The following is a 12,135-nucleotide window of genomic DNA, read 5'->3' as shown; positions in this document are numbered from 1 at the left end:
AAATGGATAACGTCACACTTGCTCACATTGAGCTCCAGCTGCTGCAGTTTTGCTCATTCACTTAGTCTGTCAATTTCCCTTTGTAATTTTGTGCTATCATCTACATTGTCAACAATGCTATCTTGCTGTGACGTTATCCAAGTCGTTAATAAATTCTGTGACTAGCGGATGGCCTAATTCAGATACTTGTGGGACACTACTGGTCACATCCTGTCAATTTGGGTACCTACCCATTATCCCTACTTTGTAGCCTATCACCTGGGTTTCTGGATTACTCGATCAGTGTCATTACAGGTGTCCCATGCTATCTGAAAGTAGAGCGTTCCCATGAAACCGTTGGTAAGCTGAAATGTCATAAGCAAAGAAGTAATTACTATTAATTTATATGGACAGAATTTTGAGGGTTCCCAGACCCAAAAAAAACCTAACAAATCATACCAAATAACACGTAAAACCTAAACTAATGCTAGCATATAGTAAAGGCTGCCAGAGGTTGGGGTGGTGGGAGATACAGGATACCTTAGGGTATATCTTGCTAATGGATGCACAAAATAAATCAAGAAAAAACACCGACACAGTTCAAAACTATGGCAGATTGATGCTGGGTTGCTGGGTGTAGTTCCTGGGGAAGGTGCTTGGCGCCATTCTAGCTGCACACGCCTTTTCACAAAAGCAAAAATTCTCTTCCTATTAGCAAAAACGGGCACTAAAGTAGGACTTTCATAAAAGCGAATTGACGTAAAGTGAATGTTCAAAAAGTGAGGGATGACTGTACCGATATCCACCACCTCCCCACTTAGGTGGAGGGGTGTGCCTGCGCGCGTGCACGCATGCCAAAGACTCTGTTGCCTGCGTGGTGCCAGGTCTAAAGACATCTTGGGCATTGAGGTGGGCGTTGGAGGGGAGAAATCCAGTTGTTATTATCCGTGTTAGTACTAACAACATTGATCGGACTAGAAAGGAGGTTCTGCTCAAACAACCTACACAGTTAGGAACTAAATTAGAAAGTAACTTCAGGATTGCAAACTGAACCTCAAGCAAACTGGCACAGATTAAATAAGGTTGAGAGTTACATACATGGCTAGTTAGAATAAGGCACCAACATGTTCTGTCTTGCAGAGGCCAAGAGCAAGTTGTCAGCATTCCTAATAAGGAGGTTTCCCTCCTCACTGGTACCGGGTCCAATATTCCCATCATTGGAACTAACGACATGGAAAGGGAAAAGGATGAGATTCTGAAGGGAGAATATAGGAAATTAGACAGGAATTTAAAAAGGAGGTATTCTAGGGTAAGTAATATCTGGATTAGATTAAGTTAGATTACTTACAGTGTGGAAACAGGCCCTTCGGCCTAACGAGTTCACACCGACCCTCTGAAGATCAACCCACCCAGACCCATTCCCATACATTCACCCTTTCACCTAACACTATGGGCAATTTAGCGTGGCCAATTCACCTAACCTGTACATTTTTTTTTGGACTGTGGGAGGAAACCGGAGCACCCGGACGAAACCCACGCAGACACAGGGAGAATGTGCAAACTCCACACAGACAGTTTCCTGAGGCGGGAATTGAATCCAGGTCTCTGGCACTGTGAGGCAGCAGTGCTCACCACTGTGCCACTGTACTCCTGGTGCTCCAAGCTAGTGAGGATAGGAATAGGAAAATAGGGCAGATGAATGTGTAGCTGAGGACCTGATGCAGGGGAGAAGAGTTCACATTTTTGAATCATTGGAATCTCTTATAGGGTAGAAGCGACCTGTTCAAGAAGGATAGATGCACCTGAAGTGGAAGGGGACTAATATATTGGGGAGGATGGGGGGTGGAATCCAAGGTAGACAGACAGTAGGCTGGAAGAACACAGCAAGCCACACATCGTCAGGAGGTGAAGAAGTGGACGTTGCGGGTGAAACCCTTCTTCAGGACTCAAGTCAAACAGGCAGGAGCAAAGCAAAGAACGAGATAAATTAAACTGAATTTATTTCAGTGCAAGAGGTCTAACAGGGAAGGCAGATGAACTCAGGGCATGGTTAGGAACATGGGACCGAAATATCATCGCAATTACAGAGACATGGCTCAAGGGTGGACAGGACTGACAGCTTAATGTTCCAGGATACAAATGCTGTCGGGAGGATGGAAAGGGAGGCAAGAGAGGAGGGAGAGTGGCATTTTTAAAAAATATGTTCTTGTTGAAAAATTAGATTTTTTAATATTACAACAAATATAAAACAATACATTTCAAAACAACACAAAGAACACAAAAAAAGTAAAAACCCCAACAGCCCTCATGTACAAATGTATAAATATATAAAATATATTTTTAAAGCCCAACTAATTACTTAACCAATAAATAATAACTACCAACAAACTAAAAAAAAAGATAGCTCAACAAAACTCTCAAATACAGGTATTGAGAGCATTAAGTTTCACATATTCATATATTCGCAGTTCCCCCTCTCTGAATATTGGACTCATAAAGCACAGTTGTTACAGCTATATAAAAGCCCTTATTAGTGTGGCAGAGAAATCTGTGTCCAGGTAGTTCAAAAAAGGGCCACAATGTCTTATAGAAATTCTCAGTTTTATGGTGCACCATACTTGTAAGAACATCCAAGGGGATATGCTCCATGTCCAATCTTATGCCAACCCGACAGGCCCAGGGGCTTTTAGGATACCCAACCTAACAAGATTTTCTGGCGCAGAAAGTGAGAATGTTGAGAAGGTTTCTCTTATGCGCATCTACAGGGAATTAATTGGGCAGGCCAAGAAGAGGAGAGATCGGGTCCTTCTCCACCCTTATACCCAAAATCATCTTCATTGCAGCCACCACAGAGCTCCAGTATGTTTGAAGCCTGCCACAGGACCAGAGACAATAGGTACGAATGCCCGTACTAATTTTACACTTGGGGAATGCTGAAATTACCTTGGTTTAAATTTTGACAAATGATCCGGAGCCAAGTGGACCTCTGGAGAATCTTCAACTGTAAAGCATGGGTCCTATTGCAAATTGATATCTTTCTTGCATTTTCCCAAATATATTCCCGTGCCTCTGAGGACACCTCAATGCTTAGCGCTCTCTCCTACACCCTGCAAAGCTGATTGAACTCAACTGAGGGGGTGCCCACCCCCAATTGATGATATAAAGTGCTGTCAAAAAGCATGCTCTTAGCACTGAGCACCCTTCTCTTTATGTTGGATTTGTAGGGATCAGTCAAAAGTGTAGTCCTTTTTTGAATAAAATCACTAGCTTGAAAAAAACAAAAGAGCTTGTATTTCCGTGCTAACTGAGCAAAAGACACCATTGTGTCTCTCTCAATTAAATCAGCCATGCAAGACACACCCTTAGCTGCCCAATGTTTGAATTCTGAATCCATCATCCCTGGTTTTAGGGAGGCACAGTGGCTCAGTGATTAGCACAGCTGCTTCACAGCGCCATGGACCCGGGTTTGATTCCAGCCTTGGGCAACTGTCTGTGTGGAGTTTGCACATTCTGCCTGAGTCTACATAAGTGTCCTTCTGGTGCTCCAGTTTCCTCCCACGGTTAAAAGATGTGCAATTTAGGTCAATTGGCCATGCTAAATTGTCCATAGTGTTCAAGGATGTATAGGTTAGGTGCATTAGTCAGGGGAAATGCAGAGTAAGGTTCTGGGAGGGATACTCTTTGAAGGGGCAGTGTGGACTTAGATTAGATTACTTACAGTGTGGAAACAGGCCCTTCGGCTCAACAAGTCCACACTGACTCGCCGAAGTGCAACCCACCCATACCCCTACATTTACATGTTGGGCTGAAAGGCCTGTTTCCACACTCTGAATTCTAAAAAAAAACCCGGCATACCCACTATAGATTTAAGAAAAGATGTTTTGCCAATATTGCCTTCTCTCTGCTGAATTGCCCTCCATGCTTTGACAGTATTGATAACTATTGAGTTATGGCAATATTCCTTAATATTGTCCAAAAACAGCAAGCTAGTAAGAGGGCACTTTACCTGAGAGGTTTCGATATCTAACAATATTGAAAGAGGGTTCCCACAAGCCCAATCACTCATGTAAGATAAAAGCAAGCTTGTTTGATAGGTTTTAATGTCTGGGAGATTACTCCCCCTAGTCTGTGAGGAAATTGCAGTTTAGCTAATTTAATAAGGGGCCGCTTATGATGCCAAATAAAAGAGCTGAACCAGCCGTTCAGTCTCCTGAATATTTGCTTTTCGAAAATTAGGGGGATCATTCGTATGGGGTATAACAAACAGGGGAGAATATTCATCTTAATAAGAGCTGTCCGACCTAACCATGAGACCGGAAGCGCCTCCCATCTTTGAAGGTCTTATTTGATTTTGTTGAATAATTGAACAAAATTAGCTTTAAATAACTGATCAAGAACTGGAGTGATGACTATGCCCAAATACATAAAACTCTCCTGTGACCAGAATCGAGATTCGCCCTCAAGACCTAGCATCTTCATAAGACCACCCGGTGGCATGGCCTCTGATTTTGTAAAATTGATCTTGTGCCCTGAAAAGATGCCAAACGAGATGATGCATTGTGTCAGGCGAGGCACCGAAACTGCTGGATTTGATTTTAAAAAAGCATAGAAAGGTATAGCCAGTCAACTCGGTCAAGTGCCTTCTCTGCATCTAGAGAAATCACCAATCTCTGTATTGACTGTTATTGACATGCTTGAATTGCATTAACCAGCCTCCTAACGTTATTGGAGGATCTGTGGCCCTCCCCCACCTCACCCTAGTTCCAAACTTCCAGCTCAGCACTGTCCCCATGACTTGTCCTACCTGCCTATCTTCTTTTCCACCTATCCACTCCACCCTCCTCTCTGACCTATCACCTTCATCCTCTCCCCCACTCACCCATTGTACTCTATGCTACTTTCTCCCCACCTCCACCCTCCTCTAGCTTATCTCTCCACCCTTCAGGCTCACTGCCTTTATTCCTGATGAAAGGCTTTTGCCCGAAATGTCAATTTTACTGCTCCTCGGATGCTGCCTGAACTGCTGTGCTCTTCCAGCACCACTAATCCAGAATTCCTTAGCAGTGCCTAGTTATGAACCTCTTATCTCAAATCTGCACTGCAGTTTACAATAGCTTCTGCAAGATGATTGTTAATGCCACGCATCTTTGGTATTCAAGGTGTTCAAGCATTTGCAGAAGCCAAACATTGTTTTCTCTTTGCGCTTCTAGTGTCGGTTAGCTCAGTTGGCTTGACAGCTGGTTTTGCTGCAGAGTGATGCCAGCAGTTGCAGTTTCAATTCCCAAACTGACTGACTAACTCAATCATAAAGGCCCTGTGTTCTCAACCATACCTGTTGCCTGAGGCGTAGTGACCCTAAAGTTAAATCACCTGATCTCTCTTCAACGAGAGAGCAGTCCTCTGGGACTGTGATGAATTTACCTTTCCTTTCTCTTCTTTCCTCCTGAACTGGCTTTGCTGATGCTGGCAAGTGTCTCCAAAGCACCCTGAGACTCTAAAATGTTCAACTGAGAAGGAATCCTTCTGCATATGTAGACATCTGAGACATTTCAAGCCTTGAAAATATCCTACATCACCAGGTACCACATGCTCTAGGCTTCAGTTATCCCTCCCAGCATTAAATGAAACTTACTTTTGTTAAATCTCTAAACAGACTGCAAGGCGTAGATGACACAGTAAGTATGAATTTACACCAGCATCTCCATTGAGTTGAGACCGCACATTGTTCTGATGTTCCACCTTCCAACTTGGTGCCTCTAAATTTGCCACTTGATGGGATTGATGAAAAACATTATTTATGTCACAGTGCACAGTTCAAGTCGTGGTTCCAAGTTCCTTCCCCTGAGCAGACCGCAGAATGTTCTTGTTGAAAGCTCATGGTCACATCTCTGTTTTGCATTCCTATCCTATACTGAATAGCACACACAATGGTTACACTGCGTATTTCCCTGAGTGAATAGTTGTTGTCCCTGAAAAAGCAAGAGGCTAATGGAAAATAAATCATTCCCAATCAATGTTGTACTGTCAGGAAAAGTATTTGGTCTAATAATTGATTGATAAATTAGTAGCATAACATTTGTCTGTGACAGTGATTTATCTTGCATGAACCCACAGTCGCTGTCTGGATACTCCATTTCATACTGAGAAGAGAATTGAATGTAAGTTTCAACAGGTATTGACACTTAGAATGTTAGATGACTTCTTTGTCTCTCGGCTTATAGATGCGAAGGTATAGTGTCAGAAGGCCGCAGTGAAACTGAATGGGATTCTGTGTTCAATTGCAGCAATCAAGTTACCAACTAGCTGCTAACATGTTTTGGTTTACTGTCTATCCTTAACTTTTATTTTGAAAGGTTATTTGTTCAGAATCTCTGGGAATGCACATTTTTGCTTTTACCCCTGCCAAGATGTTTTTTCATAGATGTTTAGCTAGTCAAAGTATTGCAGCTTAAAGTTTGGTTTACTTTTGAGGGTGGTTTAACATTATCCCTTGTTGGAAATTTCACCTCTACAGACCACAAAAACAGAAAGTGGCCAGAATATATATATATATGCATCATATTTGTATGCAATGTCAACTTGCTGCTAACTGGGTAGATGTTGTGGAGTAGCTCGTGCTCAGTAGAGAGAGGAAGACAGTAATTGGAGCAGCGCACACCTTTCTTCTCATCCACAGTGTTCTTTTTCTTTTCACAGTGATGCTACAGCCATTTGACTATGACCCCAATGAGAAGAGCAAGCACAAATTTATGGTTCAGTCCATGGTTGCTCCAGCAGACTGCCAGGATATGGAAGCAGTAGTACGTACCAGCTTTTATTACTACAATATATATTTAGATTTCATTTAATGCACTATATGAGTGTTTCTGTCGTGAAAATGTCAAGTGATCCATCATCCAGAACCTCTCAAGAAGAGAATTCTGCATTTGCATTATTCTTTGTGGTAGTCAGAGTCATGGAGATGTATAGCATGGAAACAGACCCTTTGGTCCAACTGCTCCGTGCCAACCAGATGTCCTAAATTAGTCTAGTCCCATTTGCTAGCATTTGGCCCATATCCCTCTAAACCATTCCTATTCAAATACCAATCCAGATGCCTTTTAAATGTTGTAATTGTTCCTCTGGCAGTTCATTCCATACATGCACCATTCTGTGTCATTAAGTTGCCCCTTTTAAATCTTTTCCCTCTTAATTTAAACCTGTGCCTGCTAGCTTTGGGACTCCCCTATCCTGGGGAAAAGATCTTGGCTGTTCATCCTATCTATGCCCCTCATGATTATATAAACCTCTTATAAGGTTTATATAATCATGAGGGGCATAGATAAACCTCAGCTTCCGATGCTCCAGGGAAAATAGCCCCAGCCTATTCAGCCTGTACCTATGGTTCAAGCCCTCCAACCGTGGCAGCATCCACGTAAATCTTTTCAGAACCCTTTCAAGTTTAACATCTTTCCTCTGGCAGAGAGACCAGAACTGATCACAGTATTCCAAAAGTGGCCTAACCAATGCCCTGTACAGCCGCAATATGACCTCCCAACTCTCATACTCAATGCACTGACCAATAAAGGCAGGTGCAAGAAATGCCTTCTTCAGTATCCTGTCTGCCTGCGACTGCACTTTCAAGGAACTATGAACCTGCACTCAATAGTCTCTTTATTTGGCAACACACTTCAGAACCTTACCTCAAGTGTTTTAGTCCTACCCTGATTTATCCTTACAAATTATCTGATTTCCGAATGTCCTTGCTCACGTGTTCACACCATACTTTATTATTCTGGATTGTGTACCTTTCCTAATGATACTTGGTGTATTTTGAACACGTCAGGTAGTTCACCCTTTGATCTTCTAACCTCCAAAGAACGTAAGCCAATTTTATGCAACCTGTCTGTGTGCTTTAGCATTTCAGTCCTAGTAAAGTCACCACTGTCCCAGAAGATCACACAGCTACTCTACTCTCTCATGAGAGGGAGACGACTGGTGGTGAGTTTAACCTGAGGGTCACCAAACCTCAGGTGAGGCTGAGAAGGTGGGTCCTTTAATGTAACCTCAGCTTTGGTTTGGGAATTTAACCCGCACTGCTAGCATCACAAAGAAGCAATCCAGCCAACTGAGTTAACCGACCCCCATTAGTCCTGATATCATTTGGATGATTCTGGGCTTCGTACCCTCCAAAGCTAGTGTATCTTGCTCAAGCATAAATTGCCAGAACTGAACACAGTGCTTCATTTGGGACTAACCAGTGTTCTTTACAGCTTATTCCTGTTCTCTTGAGATAAGAGCCAACAGTATTAACTATTTTGATTAGGTTTTGTTTTGCACCTGCGCCAGTCTTCAATTATTGTGTGCACAAACACAAAAATATCTTCCTCAACAGGTCTAAGGCTCTTGTCATTCTGATTTGTCTTTTCTTGGATCCACAGTGAGTTGGTTCACACATTCCAGCATTAAACTAAAACTGTCACAATTTTGCCCATCTGCTTAGATTGGCCCTGTCCCATTGTAACCTCCCACTTCCGTTTGTAGAATATGTTATAATCTTGCAGTTGATACGATCAATCTATTTCCTAAACTTTAGAATAATGAGAATTGATTCTGCAACCACAGGGTGGTTGCAGAAAGGATGTTTCTGATTGGGTCTGTACAAGCTCCAGACCCCTAATTCATGATTTTATGGTGCAAATATGAGCTAATTTTTTTTAGATTCTCTTAGCTATGTGGCAGATATTGCTACAAACCCACTGCATGGGAAGGGAAACAGACATTCCAAATTTTGAATATGCATTTAAGACTGTGTTTTTCCCCAGAATTAGAAATCCTGTTGACTCGGTGCTATCTATCATATATCGATGAAGATTTGCTGAAGATATATTATGCTTAAGAACAGAGTTAGAAGCCATATATTCCGAATGCTTTGGTTGTTACTAAGCTGGAGGAACTATGGCTCTTTAAGAGCACAATGAAGGGATAGATCATTTGGTAAGGAAATTGTGCAGAGTGGAAAATTGTTAATGTCAGTCATGAGGTCATAAACCTAGCATTAAATAACTGCATTTAGAGTGATGGACCCTTTGGTCCATCTCATCCATGCCGACCAAATATGCTAACCTCATCTGGACCCATTTGCCCATCTCCCTCTAAACCCTTCCTTTCATATACCCGTCCAGATGCCTTTTAAAATGTTGCAATTGTACCAGCCTCCACCATTTCATCTGTCAACTCATTCCATACATGCACCACCCTCTGTGTGGAAAAAGTTGCCCCTTAGGTCCCTTTTAAAACTTCCCCCTCTCACCATAAACCTATGCCCTCCAGTTCTGGACTTCGACCATCACAGGAAAAAGACTTGGTCTATTTACACGATCCATGCCCCTCATGATTCTATAAACCTCTGTAAGTTCACCCTCAGCCTCCAATGCTCCAGAGAGAACAGCTCCAGCCTATTCAGCCTCTCTGTCTCAATTGCTCAAATCCTCCAACCCTGGCAACATGTTTGTAAATCTTTTCTGAACCTTTTCAAGTTTCACAGCATCTTCCGATAGGAAGGTGACCAGAATTACACGCAATATTCCAAACGTGGCCTAACCAATGTCCTGTACAGCCGCAACATGATCTCCCAACTCCTGTACTCAATACTCTGATCAATAAAAGAAAGCATACCAAACACCTTCTTCACTATCCTATCTACCTGCGACTCCACTTCCAAGGAGCTGTGAACCTGCTCTCCAAGATCTCTTTGTTCAGCAACACTCCCTAGGAGCTTAACATTGAGTATATAAGCCCTGCTAAGATTTGCTTTTCCAAAATGCAGCACCTCGCAATTATCTAAATTAAACTCCACCTGCCTCTCCTCATCCCATTGGCCCATCTGATCAAGATCTGAGTTAACCTTCGCTGTCCACTACACCTCCAATTTTGGTGTCATCTGCAAACTTACTATCTATACCTTGTACGTTCACATCCAAATCGTTTATATAAATGACAAAAAGTAGTGGACCCAGCACCGATCCTTGTGGTACTCCACTGGTCACAGGCCTCCAATCTGAAAAGTAACCCTCTCCCACCACCCTCTGTCTTCTACCTTTGAGCCAATTCTGTATCCAAATGGCTAGTTCTCCCTGTATTCCATGAGATCTAACCTTGCTAACCAGTCTTCCATGGGGAACCTTGTCTAATGCCTTACTGAAGGTCTTATAGATCACATCCACCGCTCTGCCCTCATCAATCCTCTTGGTTACTTCTTCAAAAAACTCAATCAAGTTTCTGAGATGTAATTTCCCTCACAAAGCCATGTTGACTATCGCTAATCAGTCGTTGTCTTTCCAAATACATGTACATCCTGTCCCTGCGGATTCCCTCCAACAACTTGCCCTTCACGGACGTCAGGCTCACTGGCCTATAGTTCCCTGGCTTATCCTTGCTACCTTTCTTAAACAGTGGTACCATGTTAGCCAACTCCGATCTTCCGCCACCTCATCTGTGACTATCAGTGACATAGATATCTCAGCTAGGGGCCCAGCAATCACTTCCCTAGCTTCCCACAGAGTTCAAGGGTACACCTGATCAGGTCCTGGGCAATTTTCCGCGTTTTATGCATTGCAAGACATCCAGCACTTCCTCTTGTGTAATATGGACATTTTTCAAGATGTCACCATCTACTTCCTTACATTCCATATCTTCCATGTCCTTCTCCACAGTAAACATTAATGCAAAATAGTCATTAAGTATCTCCCACATCTGCAGCTGCTCTACAGAGGCTGCCTTGCTGATCTTTTGAGGGGCCCTATTCTTACCCAAGTTACCCTTTTGTCCTTAGTGTTAAGGAAAATCCAAAAGGATTTTACAAATACATTATTTGCCATGGCTATCTCATGTCCCCTTTTTGCCCTCCTAATTTCCCTCTTAAGTATATGCCTTTATACTCTTCTAAGGATTCATTTAATCTCACCTGACATATGCTTCCTTTTTCTTAACCATTCCCTCAATTTCTCTAGGCATCCGGTACTCCCTATACCTACCAGCCTTTCCTTTCACCCTAATAGGAACATACTGTCTCTGGATTCTTGTTATCTAATTTCTGAAGGCTTTCCAGTTTCTAGCCGTCCCTTTACGTGCGAACATTTGCCCCCAATCAGCTTTTGAAAGTTCTTGCCAAATACCGTCAAAATTGGCCTTTCTCCAATTTCGAACTTCAACTTTTAGTTCTGGTTTATCCTTTTCCATCACTATTTTAAAACCAATAGAATTATGGTCATTGGCTCCAAAGTGTTCCCCCACAGACACCTCCGTTATCTGCCCTGTCTTATTTCCCAAGAATAGGTTAAGTTTTGCACCTTCTCTAGTAGGTACATCCATATACTGAATCAGAAAATCTTCTTGTACAGGTGCACAATCCTTTATCCGAAATGCTCCGGACAAACTGGTTTTCGGAATTCAGAATTTTGTGAATTTCAGAATAAGCGACAGTTTGATGGTGAAATCTTTCCGAAGAATAGACTTACTGTGAATAAAATGGGCCTGTAGAGAGAATTGAGGCCTGCCAGTGCTGCCCCGCCCCGCATCTGGTGACATGCATCAAGTGGGTGTGGACTTGGCTTAACTGTTTGCACGCCAAACAACCTAGTTGATGAGAGAAAAAACTACACAAAAAACCTTCGGACTTAAGAGCTTTTCAGGATTTCTGATAAAGGGTTGTCTACCTGTACAAACTTAACAAATTCTTCTCCATTGAAACCCTTAACAACATGGCAGTCCCAATCTATGTTTGGAAAGTTAAAATCCCCGACCATAACCACCTTATTATTCTTACATATAACTGAAATCTCCTTACAAATTGGTTTCTTAATTTCCCGATGACTGTTAGGGGGTCTATAATACAATCCAAATAAGGTAATCATCCCTTTCGTATTTCTCAATTCCACCCAAATAACAGTATATTAATCCCCGTCTAATTCGGGTCTAACTCATCCTTCTTGTACAGGTCACTTCTACCCCAGAAGAGATTCCAATGATCCTAAAATGTGAATCCTTCTCCCATACACCAGCTCCTCAGCCATGCATTCACCTGCTCTATCGTCCTATTCCTACCCTCACTAGCTCATAGCACTGGGAATAATCCAGATATTACTAATCATGAGGACCTCCTTTTTAAATTTTTGC

The 12,135-nt window shown here is 42.4% G+C and overlaps 1 protein-coding gene across 1 annotated transcript in view; it reads left to right on the top strand.

Moving 5' to 3' along the window:
* vapb (VAMP (vesicle-associated membrane protein)-associated protein B and C) overlaps positions 1–12,135 on the top strand; it is a 117,955-nt gene that overhangs the window by 91,669 nt on the left and 14,151 nt on the right. Inside the window, exon 3 of the mRNA XM_072556846.1 lies at positions 6,676–6,779. Within this exon, the coding sequence (XP_072412947.1) occupies positions 6,676–6,779 (104 nt within the window). The remainder of the gene's footprint in view (positions 1–6,675; positions 6,780–12,135) is intronic.

Source organism: Chiloscyllium punctatum, chromosome 37 (genome assembly GCF_047496795.1).
Source record: "Chiloscyllium punctatum isolate Juve2018m chromosome 37, sChiPun1.3, whole genome shotgun sequence".
NCBI classification, from domain to species: Eukaryota; Metazoa; Chordata; class Chondrichthyes; order Orectolobiformes; family Hemiscylliidae; genus Chiloscyllium; species Chiloscyllium punctatum.
The sequence above is the reverse complement of the archived record's forward strand: the minus strand, read 5'-3'. Positions and strand labels throughout refer to the sequence as shown.